Source organism: Ambystoma mexicanum, chromosome 8 (assembly GCF_040938575.1).
Source record: "Ambystoma mexicanum isolate Mex_15411 chromosome 8, UKY_AmexF1_1, whole genome shotgun sequence".
Lineage (NCBI taxonomy): Eukaryota > Metazoa > Chordata > Amphibia > Caudata > Ambystomatidae > Ambystoma > Ambystoma mexicanum.
Genome location: NC_090929.1, coordinates 7,984,429 through 8,008,430, shown reverse-complemented (window position 1 = coordinate 8,008,430; position 24,002 = coordinate 7,984,429). Strand labels below are relative to the sequence as shown.

General features: G+C 48.3%; 1 protein-coding gene across 1 annotated transcript in view; it reads right to left on the bottom strand.

Annotated features, from left to right (window-relative positions):
* ENG (endoglin) overlaps positions 1 to 24,002 on the bottom strand; it is a 286,341-nt gene that overhangs the window by 38,056 nt on the left and 224,283 nt on the right. Inside the window, exons 10-13 of the mRNA XM_069609121.1 lie at positions 23,531 to 23,569; positions 9,682 to 9,789; positions 9,144 to 9,401; positions 8,040 to 8,112 (exon numbers count right to left, since the gene is read on the bottom strand). Of these exons, the coding sequence (XP_069465222.1) occupies positions 8,040 to 8,112; positions 9,144 to 9,401; positions 9,682 to 9,789; positions 23,531 to 23,569 (478 nt within the window). The remainder of the gene's footprint in view (positions 1 to 8,039; positions 8,113 to 9,143; positions 9,402 to 9,681; positions 9,790 to 23,530; positions 23,570 to 24,002) is intronic.

Here is a 24,002-nt window from a genome sequence, read left to right as displayed (position 1 = left end):
GAGTATTCTAGGCCAAAGTATACGAGTACTCAGCACTAAATGTACTGCACACTGTACACCAAAGTGATTGGATACTCTACACAAATCTGAACCAGTATCCTGGCCAAAGCACATGAGTACTCTAGGCCAAAGTATAGGAGTACTCAGCACTAAATGTATTGCACACTCTACACCAAAGTGATCGAATACTCTACACAAATCTGAACGAGTACTCCTGCCCAAAGCACATGAGTACTCTAGGCCAAAGTATATGATTACTCAGCACTAAATGTATTGAGTAATCTACATCAAAGCCAATGAGTACTCTACACCAAAGTGATTCCATACTCTACACAAATGTGAATGAGTACTCCTCCCCAAAGCACATGAGTACTCTAGGCCAAAGTATATGAGTACTCGGCACTAAATGTATTGAGTATTTTACACCAATGTGATTGAATACTCTACACAAATCTCAACAAGTACTCCTGCCCAAAGCACATGAGTACTCTAGGCCAATGTATACGAGTACTCAGCATAACATGTATGGTGTACTCTACACCAAAAAATGTGAATGAGTACTCCTCCCCAAAGCACATGAGTCTTCTAGGCCAAATTGTATGAGTACTCAGCATTAAATGTATTGAGTACTCTGCAGCAAAGTGACTAAATGCTCTACACAAATCTGAATGAGTACTCCTGCCCAAAGCACATGAGTACTCTAGGCAAAAATATACGAGTACTCAGCACTAAATGTATTGCACACTCTACACCAAAGTGAATAAATACTCTTCACAAATGTGAATGAGTACTCCTCCCCAAAGCACATGAGTACTCTAGGCCAAATTATATGACTACTCAGCATTAAATGTATTGAGTACGCTCCACCAAAGTGATCGAATACTCTACACAAACATGAATGAGTGCTCCTCCCCAAAGCACATACATGATCTAGGCAAAAGTATACGAGTACTCAGCACTAAATGTATCACACTCCTCCCCAAAGAAAATGAGTACTGTAGGCCAAAGTATATGAGTACTCAGCACTAAATATATTGAGTACTCTAAACCAAAGTGATTGAATACTCTACATAAATGTGAATAGGTACTCCTGCCCAAAGCAAATGAGTACTCTAGGCCAAAGTATATAAGTACTCGGCACTAAATGTATTGAGTACTCTACACCAAAATGATTGAATACTCTACACATATGTAAATGAAGACTCCTCCTCAAAGCACATGAGTACTCTAGGCCAAATTATATGAGTACTCAGCATTAAATGTATTGAGTACGCTCTGCCAAAGTGATTGAATATTCTACACAAACGTGAATGAGTACTCCCCCCAAAGCACATACGTGCTCTAGGCAAAAGTATACGAGTACTCAACACTAAATGTATTGCGCACTCCTCCCCAAAGCACATGAGTACTCTAGGCCAAAGTATATGAGTACTCAGCACTAGATATATTGAGTACTCTACACCAAAGTGATTGAAAACTCTACGCAAATGTGAATGAGTACTCCTCCACATAGCACATGAGTACTTTAGGCAAAAGTATATGAGTAATCTGCACTAAATGTATTGAGTAATCTACACCAAAGTGATTCAATACTCTACACAAATGTGAATAAGTACCCCTCCCTAAAGCAAATGAGTACTCTAGGCCATAGTATACAAGTACTCCCACTAAATGTATTGAGTACTCTACACCAAAGTGATTGAATACTCTACACAAATGTGAATGAGTACTCCTCCCCAAAGAACATGAGTACTCTAGGCAAAAGCATACGACTACTCAGCTCTAAATGCATTGCGCACTCCTCCCCAAAGCACATGAGTACTCTAGGCCAAAATATATGAGTACTCAGCACTAAATGTATTGCACACTCTACACCAAAGTGACTGAATACTCTACAAAAACGTGAATGAGTACTCCTCCCCAAAGAACATGAGTACTCTAGGCCAAAGTATACGAGTACTCAGTACTAAATGTATTGCACACTCCTCCTCAAAGCACATGCATGCTCTAGGCAAAAGCATACGACTACTCAGCTCTAAATGTATTGCGCACTCCTCCCCAAAGCACATGAGTACTCTAGGCCAAAATATATGAGTGCTCAGCACTAAATGTATTGCACACTCTACACCAAAGTGACTGAATACTCTACACAAACGTGAATGAGTACTCCTCCCCAAAGAACATGAGTACTCTAGGCCAAATTATATGAGTACTCAGTACTAAATGTATTGCACACTCTACACCAAAGTGAATGAATACTCTACACAAATGTGAATGAGTACTCCTCCCCAAAGCACATGAGTACTCTAGGTCAAAGTATATGAGTACTCAGCACTAACTGTATTGCACACTCTACACGAAGGTGAATGAATACTCTACACAAATGTGAATGAGTACTCCTCCCTAAAGCACACGTGTACTCTAGGCCAAATTATACAAGTACTCAGCATTAAATGTATTAAGTACGCTCCATCAAAACGATCGAATACTCTACACAAACATGAATGAGTACTCCTCTCCAAAGCACATGAGTACTCTAGGCCAAAGTATACGAGTACTCAGCACTAAATGTATAGCACACTCCTCCCCAAAGCACATACATGCTCTAGGCAAAAGTATACGAGTACTCAGAACTAAATGTACTGAGTAATTTACACCAAAGCCAATGAGTACTCTACATCAAAGTTATTGAATACTCTACACAAATGTGAATGAGTACTCCTCCTCAAGTCACACTTTATGCAAAAGTATACAAGTACTCAACATCAGATGTATTGAGTAATCTACACCAAAGTGATTGAATACTCTACACAAATGTGAATGAGTACTCCTCCCCAAAGCACATGAGTACTCTATGCTAAAGTATACGAGTAATGAGCACTAAATGTATTGATGAATCTACACCAAAGCCAATGAGTGTTCTATACCAAAGTATGTGGGTGCTCTACTCATAAATAGTACAAGTACTGTACATGTAAGCCCAAGTACTCTACACCAAAGTAATAACTACTCTAATCTACACTGAATCGATTGAATGCGCTATACCAAAGTGATTGGATCCTCTGCAGCAAGGCAAAAAAGATCTCCCCATCAAAGTGAGTACTATAAATAGGAGTATTTAAAACCAAAGGAAATGAGCAGTCTAATCCAAAGTACTCTGCCCCAATGCACACCAGTGCTCTATACCAAACGTATGTGTGCTCTACATCTAAGTGAATAAGTACTTAAAATATGAGTACTCCACACCACAGCAATTCCACATTCTTCATCAAAGCAAACAAGTACTCTATGCCAATAAAAATGAGTACTCTACACAAAGCATACAAGTACTCTACACTAAAGTGTATAAGTACTCTACATGACAGCACATGAATATTGTACACCAAAGTGAATGAGTACTCGAAATCAAGGGGAATCTACTCTAAACATTGGTGCTCTATGCCAAATTGATTGAATACTCTTCACCAACACAAATGATACCCCTGCATCAAAGCAAATGAGTACTCTACATCAAAGTGCATAAGCACTCCAAAGATAAATACTAAACAAAAAGAAAATTAGACCTCTACACAAACTTTTAGAGTACACTAAACCAAACAAAGAGTACTTTACAACAAAGTGCATGAGTAGTCTACAGCAACGTTTATTAGTACTTTGCATCAAAGTGAATGAGTTTTCTACACCAAAGTGTAGTATTACACTACAACAAAGTATATGAGTACTCTGCATGAAAGAGCAGCAGTACTCTACACCAATGCAAATTGGTACTGCATGGCTACCTACTGTAAACAGGAGTGTCTACACCAAAGAAAAGGAGTACTCTATACCAAAGTGGACGAGTACTCTAAATTAAAGCAAATGAGTACTCTAAATTAAAATTAATTAGTACTCTTAAGCAAAGTAACAAATACTTTACATCAAAGTGCATGAACACCCTACATGAAGGTACATTAGTACTCCAAACCAAAGTGCATGAGTATTTTACACAAACCACATTAGTATGATACACAAAGGTATTCTGAACATGAGTACTCTAGACCAAAACAATTGCTTACTCTACACCAAAGTGAATGTGTAATGTAACCCAAAATATATTAGAACTCTAAACCAAAGTAATGAGTACTTTACACCAAAGTGCAGGAGTATTCTAAAGCAAAACAAATGAGTCCTCTAAATCAAAATAAATGTGGGCTCCAAGCTAAAGTAAATAAGTACTCTATACCAAAGTAAATAAGTACTCTAAACCAAAGGGGATTGCAAATCAGAATCAAAGTTAACAGCTATAAACCAAAGCGGACAAGTACCCTGCACCAATGCGCAGGAACAATCTAAATACTGCAGACAACACGTGTTTTCAACTAGAGAAAACAAGATCTCTTCTACATGACTGATCTGACTCCTTTCCCCCAAAGCAAACATGTCCTCCAAGCCTACGAGCAGAAACCTTCATTGCAAACCAAACATCTACTTTGAACAAAACCTCGCAACCAACTCAAATCTACATGAAATGACTAATCTAAACCTAACAGGATTCCCCAAAATCACCTGTGGAAAACCTAGGATGCGCACTGGACTCAAATCTATCCCTTTTCCCAGCACATCAACTCCGCGTCCAGAACCTGCTTCTTCCACCTATGCATCCTCAGGGAAATCTTCCCTTACGTTACCTCACCTCCACACACCAAATCTCTGCCAGCCTCTTCCTCTTGGACTATGCAAACTGCCTTTATCTAGATGTACCAGCGTTCCAACTCGGGGAACGCCAAAGAATCCAAAACGCTGCGGCCCTCCTGCTCATCCGACTCTCACCTAGAGATCATATTAGGCTGCACTCAGAATGCTACACTGCCTCCCTATCAGCCGACGAGCTACCTTTAAAGCCATGATCAGCTCTCACCGACCTCCACAACACCGGGCAGGAATAAGGACATTCCACCCAAACCAGGGACATTACACCCAGTGGCATCGCCAGGAATCAAATTTAGGAGGGGCACAGAGGGGGCCAAAGGCAAAGTAGGAGGGGCACAGACAAATGTAAGGGGAGAACATGGTCACTGCTCCTCTTAGTCAGGGGGGAACAAGGGGGGGCACATGGTTTCACAGGGGGGGGCCTGGCCCCCCCAGACCTCCCCTAGCGACGCCACTGATTACACCCAGACCAGGGGCATTACACCTAGAACAAGGGCAGCACACCCAGACTAGGGGCATTACACCCAGAACAAGGGCATTACACCCAGACCAGGGGCATTACACATAGACCAAGGGCATTACACCCAGACCAGGGGCATTACACCCAAACCAAGGATATTCCACCAAAACCAGGGGCATTACACCCAGACCAGGGGTATTGCACCCAGACTAGGGGAATTACACCCAGACCAGGGGCATTACACCTAGACCAAAGGCATTATACCCAGACTAGGGGCACTACACCCAAACCAGGGATATTCCACACAAACCAGGGGCATTACACCCATGCCAAGGGCATTCAACCCAGACCAGGGGCATTACACCCAGACCAGGGGCATTACACCTAGACCAAAGGCATTATACCCAGACCAGGGGCATTACACCCAAGCCAAGGCTATTCCACCCAAACCAGGGGCATTCCACCTAGACCAGGCACATTACACCCAGACACGGGGCATTACACCCTGACTAGGGGCATTACACCCAGACTAGGGGCATTACACACAGAACAAGGGAATTACACACAGACAGGGGCATTACACCCAGATCAGGGGCATTACACCGAGACCAAGGGCATTACACCCAGAACAAGGGCATTACACCAAGACCAGGGGCATTACACCCAGAACAAAGGCATTACACTCAAACCAGGGGCATTACACCTAGACCAGGCGCATTACACCCAGTCCTGGGGCATTACACCCAAACCAAGGGCATTACACCTAGCCCAAGGGAATTACACAAACAAGGCGCATATATTTCTGAGAGATAAACTACGCCTACACCAGCCGACAAGAACGCTCAGATCAAGCAACGACATCCGCCTGGAACCAAAACCCTCCAACAGAAGAAAACTCTGAGGATCCTCTTTCTCTCACTAGGAACCCAAAAACTTGGAATGACTTACCAAAGAACATACGGAACACAAGAAACCACCTACTATTCAGGAAACTGCTCAAATCCTGTCTCCTTTCTGCGGAACTACAACACCTAGAACGCCCACACCACTAAACAATCATGAAGAAAGATACCAATCTTGGTTGCCACCAAAAAAACAGACATGAAAAGAACCCAAGGAATGCATCCCACGACAAACCATAAGACATTATGAGAAATAGCCACAAAAGGAGGACACTAAAGACTGAACACATACTCATACCAAGACGAAAGCACTCAGACGACTCATCCACAGCTTCCTGGCCTGTAGCACACCCGAAGCTCCGGCAGACATATTCACATAGATAGTAAGGAAAGAGGAGACCACAACTCCTGCTCCGACACCTAAGGAGGAGAATAGACAACCCAGCCCACTATACATAGTTCATTAGAATACAAGACTATACAGAGTTCATTAGAATAGAATTGGGAGTGCATTGCAGTAAAAAAAAACTCCATTCCTGTCGGGCGTAGGCCTCTCTCTCCCTATACAGCACGGACCCACTAATCCGACTGTGTTTTAGGATTGCACTGAACTACTCAACTGTTTCTGAAATCCAGTGAAATATGGTATTATACTCAATTGGGCTTGGGCCTCTCTCCCAATGTACGGGACTCTCATATCTAGCTGTTTTCTCACCATACAGGACTCCTGAAAGATAGGTATTCAGCCACACTGTGAAGATTAGCTGCATAACATATAACCCACTAACCAAAAAAGCTCAAATTTTCTGCATACTTATCTCACTCACAAAACAAACACAAACACCTCTCGCACCGCAAGCCGCATTCACTTCACCACGCCGCAACAACACATAAACCACACCAACAGCACACGAGGACTGACATCGCTCCGATACTCGCACCAAAGCTCAGCGTGCGGTGTATACCGAGATGAAGCTGCCAACAGAACACAACTCCTTTCACTATCCTACTCCCTCTTCACACTATTAACCCATCCCGCCTTCTCACCTGCAGATCTGCCAGGGCACCTGGGGACCAACTCCGTTGGTGACGGTGCGCACTACAAATACCTTTAACATTTAACATTACACCCAGGCCAGGGCATTACACCAAGACCCAGGGCATTACACCCAGACCAGAGGCATTACACCTAGACCAGGGGCATTACACTCAGACCAGAGGCATTACACCAAGACCCAGGGCATTACACCCAGACCAGGGGCATTACACCAAGACCCAGGCCATTACACCTAGACCAAGGGCATGACACCCAGACCAAGGGCATTACACCCAGACTAAGGGCATTACACCCAGACCAGGGGCATTACACCCAGACTAAGGGCATTACACCCAGACTAAGGGCATTACACCCAGACAGGGGCATTATACCCAGACTAAGGGCATTACACCCAGACCAGGGGCATTACACCCAAACCAGGGGCATTACATTAAGCTCCAGGGCATTACACCCAGACCAAGGGCATTACACCCAGACTAGGGGCATTACACCCAGACTAAGGGCATTACACCCAGACCAGGGGCATTAAACCTAGACTAAGGGCATTACACCCAGGCAATGGGGCATTACACCCACACCAGGGGTATTACACCCAGACCAGGGGAATTGCACCCAGCCCAGGGGCATTACACATAGACTAAGGGCATTACACCCAGACCAGGGGCATTACAACCAGGCCAGGGGCATTACACCCAGACCAAGGGCATTACACCCAAACCAGGGGCATTACACCCAGGCCAAGGGCATTACACCCAGACCAGGGGCATTACACCCAAACCAGGGGCATTACACCCAGACCGGGGGCATTACACCCAGATTAACGACGTTGCACCCAGACATGGGGCATTACACCTAGACTAAGGGCATTACATCCAGACCAGGGGCATTACACCTAGACCAATCCCATTATAACCCATGGCATGAAACTTACCCTGAGCAGAAGTCTTTTGGCTTGTGATTGACAGGTCTAAGGATGTTCGAATGAGTTGACTGTTGGAGCAATTCTGTAAATTAGAAATAGAAAAACATAAGTAACCCACTAATTGCTGCAGGTGCTGGCCACATTTGATTTTCAGTAAAGGCAATTATGGGTAAAGAGGACCCCCAGCATCATGTGCCGTCTAGCACTACCGCAGCGGCCTAGCCACCCCCAAACCCCACACCCCACACCAATCGTGAAACCCCACACTGCATTCACTGGAATCAACAATACAATGCATCCGCCCCATCTAGACAAAACTGCAGAGGTTAGCTTTGTGTCAGATCTAAATAGAATTGTAGAGATTAGCTTGCATCACGTCTAGATAGAATTGCAGATTAGCATGCATCACGTCTAGATAGAATTGCAGAGATTAGCATGCATCACATCTAGCCAAAATTGCAGAGGTTAGCCTTGTGTCACATCTAAATAGAATTGTGGAGATTAGCCTTGTTTCACAACTACATAGAATTGTGGCAATTAGCCTTGTGCCACATCTAGATAGAATTGCAGAGATTAGCATGTGTCACATTTAGATAGAATTGCAGGGATTAGCCTTGTGTCACATCTAAATAGAACTGTGGAGATTAGCATGCATCGACCAACCCTACAAAAAAAACATTCTGCATACACCTTGCAAACTATGACCTAAACACAACCATATATCTACAGCAGAACAATCCCCATGAACTTCACTACACAGCAACAACAAAACAAACCACACACAGCCTTGCACAACCACACGTGGTGGCTACCAACCGAAATACACACCTAAAATCAGTGAATGGTGTAAACCGAACAGAACAGGCCAACAGCACATCACAGCTCTCTCGCTCTTTTCTCCCGCTCAGTCCTACTAATTTACCACACCACCTTAACCTCTTGCTTTTCAGATCCACCAGAGCGCCAAGGGACCACGCAGGTGGTGATAATGCACACTATAAAAAAACTTTAACTTAATATAATTGAACCCCCCCCACTACTCTCTTTAGAGTGACCTGAACCCCAACACCTCACTCGCATAATTAGATTGAAGAGATAAAAAGAGAGCCTTACGATGGGGTGCTCGGGCTCCAGGCACAGCTCACACATCAGGACCCCGGTGCAGGCGGGCAACCCCGCGCCCACACGATAGGTGAAGCTGAAGCGATAGCGCATCCCGGTGCTGTCTGCTTCTAAAGGCTGCAGGAGCTCCACAGTGGGCGTGGCTGCGACATCTCTCACGATCAGGATGCGGCTCCTCTCACTTCCGGGAGTCAGCGAACACTCCTGGAGGCGCACATAGCCACTGCTAGGGGGCGCACTCACTGTCACCTGAGCAGGAAGTGAAAAGGGCACCAGATTAGGCGCAGTCCGCATGCACAGAGCGCACATCTCACACATGGCCATCCTCAGGACGGCTGCTGGGGTTGGATAACCTGGATCCTTGGTAAACCTCACTGTTACCCCCACCCAGTGCCACCTGAATGTTCACACCCTCCCCTCCCACCTAGCACCATTGCCCTCATTTTACTCTGTGTGCATGCTGTGCCCAACCCTCTCCCTCGAGAGGTCCAATGGCCACACCATGTACAGGACAGTGGCGGGCACTAACCTCTGCATAGGTCTTCACTTCCGCTTCCATGGAGTCTGACAGGCTGGCAAAGTCTGGGCTCTGGTAGATCTTCAGTTCGGCTGTCGGTGCCACACATAGGAAGGGCACCTGGGGGCGGAAAAGGACATTGAAATCTGAGGCCACACAGAGAGGGAGAGACAGCAAAACACATGAGAGAGGTGCACTGCTGCCCAGAGAGGGAAACAGAGAGACATGCACCCGGAAGGAGAGAGGGAGAGAAGAGAGAGACAACAACACACATCAGAGAGGTGCACCGCTGCCCAGAGAGGGAAACAGAGAGACATGCACCGGAAGGAGAGAGGGAGAGAAGAGAGAGACAGCAAAACACATGAGAGAGGTGCACCGCTGCCCAGAGAGAGAACAGAGAGACATGTACCCGGAAGGGGAGAGAAGAGAGAGACAGCAAAACACATGAGAGAGGTGCACCGCTGCCCAGAGAGAGAAACAGAGAGACATGTAGTCGGAAGGAGAGAGGGAGAGAAGAGAGAGACAGCAAAACACATGAGAGAGGTGCACCGCTGCCCAGACAGGGAAACAGAGAGACATGTACCCGGAAGGAGAGAGGGAGAGAAGAGAGAGACAGCAAAACACATGATGAGAGGTGCACTGCTGCCCAGAGAGGGAAACAGAGAGACATGCACCCGGAAGGAGAGAGGGAGAGAAGAGAGAGACAGCAAAACACATGAGAGAGGTGCACTGCTGCCCAGAGAGAGAAACAGAGAGACATGTACCCGGAAGGAGAGAGGGAGAGAAGAGAGAGAGAGACAGCAAAACACATGAGAGAGGTGCACCGCTGTCCAGAGAGAGAAACAGAGACATGTACCAAGGATTGCTGGTGCTGAGACGCACACCCAGAAGGAGAGAGGAATAGCGCAAGAGACAGACTAGAATCCATGTTATGGGAGTTCTAGAAAGTCTGACCCAACCACCTTTACCTGAAATGTGGGCTAGAATGGGCCATTTCAGGTCAAAAAGCTAAACCTACCGCAGCCGCAGCCAGTGCCCATTCCTGGAAGTTCACCCCAGTTCAGAGCTGCTGAGCATTGCATTCTGGGTAGGCACTCATCTTAATATGGAGGATCCTCAGTGCCGCATATTCTGACAGCCTTTTCATTTCAGCATTGGGGCATGTTTGGCAAACGCCAGTACATTTATGGTGTTTTTTAAAAGGCATGATCACCCCAACTCGCCTGACCGTGGCTCTAAAATACATATAGTTTCATGTCTGATACTTGTGCTGTACACACCTCTTTTCTGTTGGTAAATCAAGTTATGGGCACTGCGAGGTTTGGTAAAAAGCATCAACTTGTCTTTGACGCATAAAGCAGCAATAAACTGCAGTGTGAGTTCATGTGTTATTGATAGTATGCTGGAGTATGTGCAGGAGGACGTGCAGGAGGATGTGTAGCAGTGTGTGCAGGATGATGTGTAGAAGTGTGTTCAGGAGTGTGTGCAGGAGTGTGTGCAGGACTGTGTGAAGGAGTGTGTGCAGGAGGATATGCAGGAGGATGTCCAGGACGTGTTCAGGAGTGTGTGCAGAACTGTGTGCAGGAGTGTGTGAAGGAGTGTGTGCAGGAGGATATGCAGGAGGATGTGCAGGACGTGTTCAGGAGTGTGTGCAGAACTGTGTGCAGGAGTGTGTGAAGGAGTGTGTGCAGGAGGATATGCAGGAGGATGTGCAGGACGTGTTTAGGAGTGTGTGCAGAACTGTGTGCAGGAGTGTGTGAAGGAGTGTATGCAGGAGTATGTGCAGGAGGACGTGCAGGAGGATGTGCAGCAGTGTGTGCAGGATGATGTGTAGAAGTGTGTTCAGGAGTGTGTGCAGGAGTGTGTGCAGAACTGTGTGCAGGAGTGTGTGAAGGAGTGTGTGCAGGAGTGTGTGCAGGACTGTGTGAAGGAGTGTGTGCAGGAGGATATGCAGGAGGATGTGAAGGAGGATGTGCAGAAGCGTGTGAAGGAGGATGTGCAGGAGTATGTGCAGGAGGACGTGCAGGAGGATGTGCAGCAGTGTGTGCAGGATGATGTGTAGAAGTGTGTTCAGGAGTGTGTGCAGGAGTGTGTGCAGAACTGTGTGCAGGAGTGTGTGAAGGAGTGTGTGCAGGAATGTGTGCAGGACTGTGTGAAGGAGTGTGTGCAGGAGGATATGCAGGAGGATGTGCAGGACGTGTTCAGGAGTGTGTGCAGAAATGTGTGCAGGAATGTGTGAAGGAGTGTGTGCAGGAGGATATGCATGAGTATGTGAAGGAGGATGTGCAGAAGCGTGTGAAGGAGGATGTGCAGGAGTATGTGCAGGAGGACTTGCAGGAGGATGTGCAGCAGTGTGTGCAGGATGATGTGTAGAAGTGTGTTCAGGAGTGTGCGCAGGAGTGTGTGCAGAACTGTGTGCAGAAGTGTGTTCAGGAGTGTGTGCAGGAGTGTGTGCAGGATTGTGTGAAGGAGTGTGTGCAGGAGGATATGCAGGAGGATGTGCAGGACGTGTTCAGGAGTGTGTGCAGAACTGTGTGCAGGAGTGTGTGAAGGAGTGTGTGCAGGAGTGTGTGCAGGACTGTGTGAAGGAGTGTGTGCAGGAGGATATGCAGGAGGATGTGCAGGACGTGTTCAGGAGTGTGTGCAGAACTGTGTGCAGGAGTGTGTGAAGGAGTGTGTGCAGGAGGATATGCATGAGTATGTGAAGGAGGATGTGCAGAAGCGTGTGAAGGAGGATGTGCAGGAGTATGTGCAGGATGATGTGCAGGAGTACATGCAGTGAAGATGGCAACCAGCGGCTTGTGGTCTGTGTAGGTCTTAAACTTGTGTCCGTACAGGTCGGCCGGTCTTCTTCCGTAGCTGGGACTAAACCCTCTCCTTCAGTTTCTCCTTCGGCCAGGCTTGGTCTGTGTCCTGCTCCTCTTTCTCAAACCAGTTCTGCTTCCTGTGTCCCTTCGCAATTACCTGTTTTTAATTCTTCAGAGCTGTCCTCGAGGTTAGTGGCCGAGGGCTCGCCGGAGCACCCGATGACCGGCATACCTTGGTGTAGTGGTCGAGGCGGCCACATGCGCTGCACATGGTGCCCTGCAATGGACAGTTTCACTTACCATGTTGTTGCCCACCACACAATCCACACTCATTGGGGCCGGGGATACTAGGGTTCCACCCAGGAGCCTGGTTTGTTTCCCTGTCATCCTCTCTCGGTTGTGGCTGGTTGGTGATCTACACAATCGTGGGTGCCGATGTCAGCTGCAACTTCTGCAGGGTCGTGTTCATGAGGGCAGCTCTGGCATGTGGACCATATTCCAGTTTGGGGGTAAAGGGATGCCTTTCTCACTCAATATGATTCTGCATAGCTTCTCTAAGTGTAGGCCATTGATAATCTGGCGTCTGATTTCTTTGTCGATATCCTCAAATTTGCACGACAGGGCCAGCCGACGCAGTCGTGTATGGTATGCGTTGAGCATCTCTGACTCACACTGTACTGTCGTGCAGAAGTTGAATATCTCCTAAAATGGTTGGTGAGAGCGTCTTTTGCTGCTTTATATTCATCATCGTCTGGTGTACTTGGTAGCAAGTTGAAAATGTGCAGTGTGTTGTCCCCACGTTCAGTGGTAGGTGAGACCGCATCTTCCTTGGCATGGCAACATCATTGCAATCCATGGCCATATCAATTTTCTGGATCCATAGGGCCTATCTGGGCCCAACAGACGGTTCATTGTAAGGGTCTGTAATGAAATTGCGGAGGCATGCAAATATGTTTTAAGTACTTTAATAGATACGAGCCCTGGAGCGTACACCCTCAGCAAGCCTCGTCGATCAAAACCATTCTGGAACCCACACACGGATTCCCATTACGTGTCATGGTTCTATAGCAACATTCTACATAACATCTCCCTCCCTTATATAGAAAGGAGAAAAGAAAAAAAAAGAAAACAAAATATATATATATGGAGAAAAGGAATATACTGAGATATACTGAAACAATATTATGAAAAAGGATATATGGGCCAAGATGATTGACCGGTACTAGTAGTAGAAGTAATCATTGTTAAAGTTTTGAATAATTTTTCGGTTTCTTCTAGATAGTCCACCCTGTAAAGTTACATTACTGCCATAATAGCCACTGTTTACAAATTCCTTGTTTATACCATCAGGCGATACATGGTTGTTGTCATATCTGGTGCCAGCTCTCATGGAAGTGTCCTTGCTACTATTGCTGGGTATCATTAGGCTAAAGTCCTTACTTGTACTTGGTCTACAGCAATCTTTTCTATTCTCACAGCATCGTCACAAGACCATCTTTTACCATCCTCCAGCACCAGTGACTTCCCTTGAGAACTCTTCACTCTCTGTGGCAACCTAAATCTGGATTCACCTTTCATTGTTTTCTTGGGTTCTCTGATGCAAACCCACCCTCCCCCCTTGAAAACCTTTTCGTTCACTCCATTCCTGCGATCATAATACTTTTTGTAATTCTCCTGTTTCTCCCTCACATTTCTTAATATTTGATCCATATCCACCCTTGCCTCACCTGTGTCCATGAACATCCAGGCAGGTCTGAGTCGGTTGGATGCTACTCTGCCGCGCATCAAGGTGAATGGCTCAATATTCGTGGTGGAATGTGGAGTTGATGCATATACTATACGCTCATAGAGCTTCTTTAAGCGTTTCTCTCCAGTGAAAGGAATTGGCAACGGCCAACTGGATTACACTTTTTACAAATGTATTCATTCTTTCTACGAGTCCATTGGCAATAGGATGATACAGCGACGTTGTTATGTGTTCAATGGCTTTATTCTTCAAGAAACTTTGAAATTCCAACGGTGTGAACTGGGAACCATTATCAGACACTAACTCTTTGGGATCACCTTCCCTGTTAAAAACATCAATTAAAAAGTTCAGAATCTTATCAGTGTTTATGCTCCCCTCTGCTACTCCCCACTCTACCCACTTGGAGGCATAATCCACCAATACTATGATGTATATCTTAACAGAATCGAGATGTTCATATGGTCCCATGACATCTATTGCCAATTTGGACCATACACTCTTGGGAACCTCCACTGGTTGTAGTGGTGTTTTCCTTAAAGACTTTGATTTATCACTCGTGGCACATGCGGTGCAATTATTAACCATTTCTTCTGCGTCTCTCCACATGCTTGGCCACCAATAGCTACTTCTTACCCTCTTTTTTGTTAAACTCCTTCCCAGGTGTCCTTTGTGGGCCAAAGTAAGTAATTTGTTCCTCACTTGTACAGGAGGAATTATACGATCACCCCTGTAGATGTGTTCTGAGTCGATTGACAATTCTTCCTTAATTTGTGCAAAATCTCCCAGACTTTGCTCATTCTCTTCCCAATCGTTGGCTATGGCTTTCCTAATCCCTACTTGTCTGGTCTGGGTCAGTGTCAGTCATATTTTTCCACTCTTCCTTGGCGATACCTGAGTTTACTGTGGCAATGATATCTTCTTCCATAGATTTTATCACATTTCCATAGTTGGCTGGTAATCTGGAAAAACCATCGGCTACCTGGTTTTGTGTACCAGGCATATAACATATGTGAATATTATACTGCATTATATCCAGAATCCACCTCCTTATCCTCGGCGATATTAAGTGGGGTGTCTTTGACTGCAAGACGTGCACCAGTGGTTTGTCGTCGGTTCGGAGAAGAATGGGTAAACCGCAGATCAAATTTCTAAAGTGTTCTAGAATCCATTTCACTCCTAGGGCTTCTCTTTCTATGGTGGAGTAGTTTAATTCTGCCCCTCTCAGCACTCTTGATGTGAATGCTCTGGTTACCATACCTTTCTCTTGGAGTTGTTCCAGCACCCCTCCTAATCCAACTTTGCTAGCATCCACTATTATTATTGTTTTGGCTTTACAGTCCAACATTCCCAAAGTTGGCGCTTTGTTGATGGCCATTTTTATTTCTTTAAATTCTTCTTTGCATTCCTCTGACCATGTGTATTTTGTTGATTTTTTCATAAGACGTCTCATGTTCTTGGTTTTATCGGAATATTCATCCACACATTTAGAGTAGTATTCCGTCATGCCTAAGAAGCTTCTTAGCTGATCTTTATTTTCTTGTTCAGAAATGCCCAATATGGTGTTTATTAATTCTTCCTTAGGGCTAATACCCTTGGCGTCAATAGAATGCCCCAGGTATGACACTTTGTCACATTTGATTTAGCATTTCTCTAGTTTTAAGGTCGTACCACTCTTCTGAATCACTTGCAAAACCCCCATTAGTTTCGCATCATGCTCCTCTTCGGTGTTGGCAGAAATAAGGATGCCGTCTTGGAAACAGTGTACTCGATTCCAGCCCTCCAAACAGATGTGACATCAGTCTCTGAAACACAGCGGCAGCTGAAGCAAGGCCAAAAGGCATTCTTTTGAACATAAATGCTCCTAAAGGGGTTACAAACAATGCAAGACTTCTTGGTTTTTCCTCTAGAGCAATCTGATGATAAGCTGAAGATAGATCTAAAATAGTAAAAAACTTAGCTGGTTTCATTGTTGTCAATAATTCACTGATATTAGGGAGAGGATGCCTATCAATCCAAATCTTTTTGTTAAGGTCTCTCAAGTCCACACACATCCTTATGGTACCATCAGGTTTTTTCACCAAAACTATTGGGGCAAGCCATTCTGAGCTTTCTATGGGCTCTATTATGTTTTGCTCACACAAGCGTGTCAATTCATTTCTTAATGCTTCCTTCGTGCCAATTGGAACACCCCAAACTCTGTGGGCTATAGGTACAGCTCCTCTCTTGAGGACTATCCTATGTTGAAATCCTTCTTATAGTCCAATATTTTCCTTGAACAATCTGGGAAACTGTTTTGCCAAAGAAGCCTTCATGTCACTGTTGTCCTTGAGTACACTAAGGATGGGAATTTCCTCTACCAGGTGAATTCTGACTTTTAGCACAGCTTCTTCCTCCCAGCCCACTACAGATGAGCCATTATTTGCTATGTAGAGTCTGCAGTATGTTTCCCTATCCTTGAACCTCAACTTAATCCATGTGCATCCTTTAATGTCTATAGGGGTCTTCCCGTATCCCGTCGCTCTTACATCAGTACATTGTATATCTTGCATCTTACCATACAGTACTTCAGTAAAAGTTTTGACATCCACCATGGTGTACGGGGATCCAGTGTCGACCATGATTGGCAAAGATATGCCATTTATTTGCATGTCCACCCATGGTCCTTTACCTTGTTGTGTTGAAGAAACGGGGAGTATCTGTACTTGTGCACCACTATAAGTACAGTCAGCATGCTGTCATGACCTTGATTCTCTTCAATAACTCTTACATTGCCTCTCATCATTCTGTTGGACGAGTATCTGTGGATTCTCCCCATCCTGCCACGAACATTTCTACAAACTTCAGCAAAATGTCCTACATGACCACATTTGTAGCACTCAACAGCTGCGGCAGGGCATTCTTTGTCGTTGTCATTGTGTTTATACCAGCCACATTTCTGGCAACGGTTTTGGTATTGGTTCATATATCCTGCATCTCTACATCTCCTAGCATTACCTCTTGAATTGTTAGTGGTCATTTTCCTCACCATTGCCACCAAGGATTCTTCCAAATCTCCCTAGGTTTGTCCTGAATCATCTTAACTTCTTTGTCTTCGGTTCTATCAAACCTCTCTTTCATGCAGTGGTCACCAAGTTCCATGCTCCTCACTATCTCTATCGCTGGTTCCAAAGATGGGTTATTAGTTTGCCATAGTCTTTGCTGTATGCGTGGATCAGCTACATTCAACAGAAGTTGATCCCGTAAATACTCGTCACTCACGCCAGTGAAACTGCATGTCGACATAAGTCCTCTGAGAGATGCAACACAAGCATCAATTGATTCGCTCTTAAGTTGTTTTCTAGAAAAAAATGTGTATCTTTCTAAAACAATATTAGTTTTGTTTCCAAAGTGCTTTGCAAGCTTCCCTAGTGAACTTTCGAACTTGCGATTACTATCACCAAAGCCACCTTCTGCATCATCAAATCAGGAAGTTATCTAAAAATCCTCAAACCCTCTGCCCCTACGCAGTTCAACAGTGTTGCCTCCTTGAGATCATCATTGTATTTGCTTCCACCAATGGCTCTCAGGTACTCCTGAAAGCCATCAACCCATTGTTCCCACGGGCATGCCGGGCTTCCAGGGCATGGAAGAGATTGCATTGGCGCTGGGACATGCTGCATGATGTAGGGTGTTATTCAGTATTATTACCCTGTTCGCTGAATTCCAAGGTCATGGACAAACATGTCTCACCGTGAAAAAAGTCTTTTAGAATGGATTGATTATGCTCTAATGTCCTGAATACATGGGATTTGCTGACCACTACTCATTTGAATCCTGTTAACTTGGATACAAAGTCAATATCAAACATGCTGTGTGTTGTATGAGTGTAACACACTCTAACTATTAAATGCCAGTTTCTTGAAGGCCATCTATCCAGCAGTGTAGTATGAGTGATAGACACTCTAACTATTAAATGCCAGTTTCTTGAAGGCCATCTATCCAGCAGTGTAGTATGAGTGATAGACACTCTAACTATTAAATGCCAGTTTCTTGAAGGCCATCTATCCAGCAGTGTAGTATGAGTGATAGACACTCTAACTATTAAATGCCAGTTTCTTGAAGGCCATCTATCCAGCAGTGTAGTATGAGTGATAGACACTCTAACTATTAAATGCCAGTTTCTTGAAGGCCATCTATCCAGCAGTGTAGTATGAGTGATAGACACTCTAACTATTAAATGCCAGTTTCTTGAAGGCCATCTATCCAGCAGTGTAGTATGAGTGATAGACACTCTAACTATTAAATGCCAGTTTCTTGAAGGCCATCTATCCAGCAGTGTAGTATGAGTGATAGACACTCTAACTATTAAATGCCAGTTTCTTGAAGGCCATCTATCCAGCAGTGTAGTATGAGTGATAGACAGTGCGTTTCTCCTCTACTGATTTCATTATTATTATTATTAAAAAGAGAATCCAATTCAATGCGGTGGCTCTCAAATGTCTCTTCAAACGAATTCACAACGCATGTTTTTTTTTAACCTCCTCCTATGGCGTGCGCTTATGTAAACAACTGTAGAGCAAGCACTTATACAATTCTCCATTTGGCAGTAGATGCCGTATTTATACTTTTCGTAACTCGGTTGCCATGGTAACTTTCTAACATCATTGAATGTCCAAAAGGTGGCCGCAGGCAGCCTCTCCCTCCAGCACACATTGGCCATTCGCTGCAGGTCGGAAAGCCGCATGGAGCCCTGCTCCCCTGGCGCGCCAGCAGCAACATGGCAAGGGGAGAATACTTTAGGTCGTCACCGTAATGCCTTCAGGTGCACGGGCAGCCCTTGATCCTGGGGTGGCGAAGCGTCGCCCTTCTGCTGAGCTGGCGACACTGGATGGTTACTCGGGGGGCTCTACTCAGTCCTCATCGCCAATTGTAATGACATTGCGGAGGCATGCAAATACGTTTTAAGTAATTTAATAGGGCGTATGCCCTCAGCAAGCCTCATTGATCAAAACCATTCTGGAACCCCCCCACGGATTCCCATTACGTGTCATGGTTCTACAGCAACATTCTACATAACGGGGTCAAATGAGGCCATCACCATTCCCAAACTGCCCTGTGAGCATGTTGGGGGTTGCGGCTGAAAGTGGGTGCCAGTCTGGCAGGGGTGGATGGGTTGACGTCGCTGCCATCATCAATCGCTGCGATGTGTGGGGATGGCCTAACCTTACTACTTGCTGCAGATCTGGGGAGTGGACCCACTTGGTTTATCCATTTTTTAGACTGCTTCTGCAGCAGTGGTGGTGAGACACTGACCATGTTCTGAGATAAAGATTTTGCTGGGTGCCATCCCGTGCCTTTCTATTTTCTAGTATGTGCTTCTGATTTGCTCATTGCAGGCCCTGCAATGTGCAGATGGAATGGCTCCCCATGGTGTGCCCTGCAGCGTGGGCCATAGGTCTTTCGGCACCAGTGTTGTGGCCTGGCAAATGCTGCCGTCGGCATGCATGCTCTGGCCCGGAGTGTGTGAGGGTCGGAGCGGGAGAATGCAGCCAGGTGACTTCAGCCCAGAGTGTGTGGGGGCCAAAGCGGGTGAATGCCAGCAGGTGCTCTCTGGCCCAGAGTGTGTGGGGGCCGAAGCGGGTGAATGCCAGCAGGTGCTCTCCGGCCCAGAGTGTGTGGGGGCCCAGAGCGGGAGAATGCTGCCAAGTGCGCTCTGGCCCTGAGTGTGTGGGGGTCGGAGCGGGAGAATGCAGCCAGGTGACTTCAGCCCAGAGTGTGTGGGGGCCAAAGCGGGTGAATGCCAGCAGATGCTCTCTGGCCCAGAGTGTGTGGGGGCCGAAGCGGGTGAATGCCAGCAGGTGCTCTCCGGCCCAGAGTGTGTGGGGGCCCAGAGCGGGAGAATGCTGCCAAGTGCGCTCTGGCCCTGAGTGTGTGGGGGTCGGAGCGGGAGAATGCAGCCAGGTGACTTCAGCCCAGAGAGTGTGGGGGCCAAAGCGGGTGAATGCCAGCAGGTGCTCTCCGGCCCAGAGTGTGTGGGGGCCGAAGCGGGTGAATGCCAGCAGGTGCTCTCCGGCCCAGAGTGTGTGGGGGCCCAGAGCGGGAGAATGCTGCCAAGTGCGCTCTGGCCCTGAGTGTGTGGGGGTCGGAGCTGGAGAATGCAGCCAGGTGACTTCAGCCCAGAGAGTGTGGGGGCCAAAGCGGGTGAATGCCAGCAGGTGCTCTCCGGCCCAGAGTGTGTGGGGGCCGAAGCGGGTGAATGCCAGCAGGTGCTCTCCGGCCCAGAGTGTGTGGGGGCCGAAGTGGGTGAATGCCAGCAGGTGCTCTCCGGCCCAGAGTGTGGGGGGCCCAGAGCGGGAGAATGCTGCCAAGTGCGCTCTGGCCCTGAGTGTGTGGGGGGTCGGAGCGGGAGAATGCAGCCAGGTGACTTCAGCCCAGAGAGTGTGGGGGCCAAAGCGGGTGAATGCCAGCAGGTGCTCTCCGGCCCAGAGTGTGTGGGGGCCCAGAGCGGGAGAATGCTGCCAAGTGCGCTCTGGCCCTGAGTGTGTGGGGGTCGGAGCGGGAGAATGCAGCCAGGTGACTTCAGCCCAGAGAGTGTGGGGGCCAAAGCGGGTGAATGCCAGCAGGTACTCTCCGGCCCAGAGTGTGTGGGGGCCGAAGCGGGTGAATGCCAGCAGGTGCTCTCCGGCCCAGAGTGTGTGGGGGCCCAGAGCGGGAGAATGCTGCCAAGTGCGCTCTGGCCCTGAGTGTGTGGGGGTCGGAGCGGGAGAATGCAGCCAGGTGACTTCAGCCCAGAGAGTGTGGGGGCCAAAGCGGGTGAATGCCAGCAGGTGCTCTCCGGCCCAGAGTGTGTGGGGGCCGAAGCGGGTGAATGCCAGCAGGTGCTCTCTGGCCCAGAGTGTGTGGGGGCCGAAGCGGGTGAATGCCAGCAGGTGCTCTCCGGCCCAGAGTGTGTGGGGGCCCAGAGCGGGAGAATGCTGCCAAGTGCGCTCTGGCCCTGAGTGTGTGGGGGTCGGAGCGGGAGAATGCAGCCAGGTGACTTCAGCCCAGAGAGTGTGGGGGCCAAAGCGGGTGAATGCCAGCAGGTGCTCTCCGGCCCAGAGTGTGTGGGGGCCGAAGCGGGTGAATGCCAGCAGGTGCTCTCCGGCCCAGAGTGTGTGGGGGCCCAGAGCGGGAGAATGCTGCCAAGTGCGCTCTGGCCCTGAGTGTGTGGGGGTCGGAGCTGGAGAATGCAGCCAGGTGACTTCAGCCCAGAGAGTGTGGGGGCCAAAGCGGGTGAATGCCAGCAGGTGCTCTCCGGCCCAGAGTGTGTGGGGGCCGAAGCGGGTGAATGCCAGCAGGTGCTCTCCGGCCCAGAGTGTGTGGGGGCCGAAGTGGGTGAATGCCAGCAGGTGCTCTCCGGCCCAGAGTGTGGGGGGCCCAGAGCGGGAGAATGCTGCCAAGTGCGCTCTGGCCCTGAGTGTGTGGGGGGTCGGAGCGGGAGAATGCAGCCAGGTGACTTCAGCCCAGAGAGTGTGGGGGCCAAAGCGGGTGAATGCCAGCAGGTGCTCTCCGGCCCAGAGTGTGTGGGGGCCCAGAGCGGGAGAATGCTGCCAAGTGCGCTCTGGCCCTGAGTGTGTGGGGGTCGGAGCGGGAGAATGCAGCCAGGTGACTTCAGCCCAGAGAGTGTGGGGGCCAAAGCGGGTGAATGCCAGCAGGTACTCTCCGGCCCAGAGTGTGTGGGGGCCGAAGCGGGTGAATGCCAGCAGGTGCTCTCCGGCCCAGAGTGTGTGGGGGCCCAGAGCGGGAGAATGCTGCCAAGTGCGCTCTGGCCCTGAGTGTGTGGGGGTCGGAGCGGGAGAATGCAGCCAGGTGACTTCAGCCCAGAGAGTGTGGGGGCCAAAGCGGGTGAATGCCAGCAGGTGCTCTCCGGCCCAGAGTGTGTGGGGGCCGAAGCGGGTGAATGCCAGCAGGTGCTCTCCGGCCCAGAGTGTGTGGGGGCCGAAGCGGGTGAATGCCAGCAGGTGCTCTCCGGCCCAGAGTGTGTGGGGGCCCAGAGCGGGAGAATGCTGCCAAGTGCGCTCTGGCCCTGAGTGTGTGGGGGGTCGGAGCGGGAGAATGCAGCCAGGTGACTTCAGCCCAGAGTGTGTGGGGGCCAAATTGGGTGAATGCCAGCAGGTGCTCTCCGGCCCAGAGTGTGTGGGGGCCGAAGCGGGTGAATGCCAGCAGGTGCTCTCCGGCCCAGAGTGTGTGGGGGCCAAAGCGGGAGAATGCTGCCAAGTGCGCTCTGGCCCTGAGTGTGTGGGGGGTCGGAGCGGGAGAATGCAGCCAGGTGACTTCAGCCCAGAGTGTGTGGGGGCCAAATTGGGTGAATTCCAGCAGGTGCTCTCCGGCCCAGAGTGTGTGGGGGCCGAAGCGGGTGAATGCCAGCAGTTGCTCTCCGGCCCAGAGTGTGTGGGGGCCAAAGCGGGAGAATGCCGGCAGGTGCGCTCAGGCCCGGAGTGTGTGGGGGCCAAAGCGGGAGAATGCCGGCAGGTGCGCTCAGGCCCGGAGTGTGTGGGGGCCAGAGTGGGAGAATGCCGGCAGCCACACTCTGGCCCAAAGTGTGTGGGGGCCCAGGGTGTGTGGGGACCGAAGCAGGAGAATGCGGCCAGGCACGCTGCACATGAATGATAGACACGCACTCCGACGCAGCCTGCTTGCGACTCCCGTTCCCCCTGGCGAGGGACCAACGTTCCCACGCTCATTATACATCCCGCTCTAGTGCAGTGACGTAGTCCAGGACATAACAACAATCACATTACTGCAACCTTTTCTTAATGAATAATTAAGGGGGTTCCTAAAGAAACATGAGTGCAGCTTTTGGGGACCTAGAGTGCTTCTGTGAGAGCTCAGAATTTATTTTTATTTATTTATTTTTATATTTGTAGAGGGCCTGGCAGCCCAGAGGCATCACGGCGCTGTTTCAAGAATGTAATTTAGTTACAGGGGTTGGGCTGGCATAAATGATACATTGTAAACAGGCAGTGTTGCATTGATCATAGGTTATGCATTTTTACAGGCAGTGTTGCATTGATCATAGGTTATGCATTTTTACAGGCAGTGTTGCATTGATCATAGGTTATGCATTTTTACAGGCAGTGTTCCAATGGTCAAATGCCTTATAGGTAGGCATGACGAGCGAGCGGCCAGAATGACCACATAAAACAGAACCTGCCCTCCCTGCGCCTCCCACGGGCCCATTAATGTAGAGTAGGCACCTCAGTGCTTTAGCTCGCTAGACAGACAGACAGACAGACAGACAGATGGATGGATGGAGCACATCTAGAAAGCACACAATGCCGTAACTCACCACAATTGGCTCTTCCGCAGCGGTTACCTTCACAAGAAGCTGGAGAAGGAAACAAAGATGTGACAAGAGTGTGAAAACCAGGAAGACGATTCCAGATTAGCCGACGGTGGAGGAGATCAGGGCTAAAAATGACTGCCTGGCTCACCCGCCACCCTTCACAGAGAGGGTTGCCTGGATCAGGGAGTGAAACCATGAAATGAAGGTCTGGACCACCGGCCACGCTTCACAGAGAGGGTTACCTGGATCAGGGAGTGAAACCATGGAGGTCTGGACCACCCGCCACCCTTCACAGAGAGGGTTGCCTGGATCAGGGAGTGAAACCATGAAGGTCTGGATCACCCGCCACCCTTCACAGAGAGGGTTGCCTGGATCAGGGAGATAAACCGAGAAGGTCTGGCCCACCCTCCACCCTTCATAGAGAGGGTCGCCTGGATCAGGGAGTGAAACCATGAAGGTCTGGCCCACCCGCCAC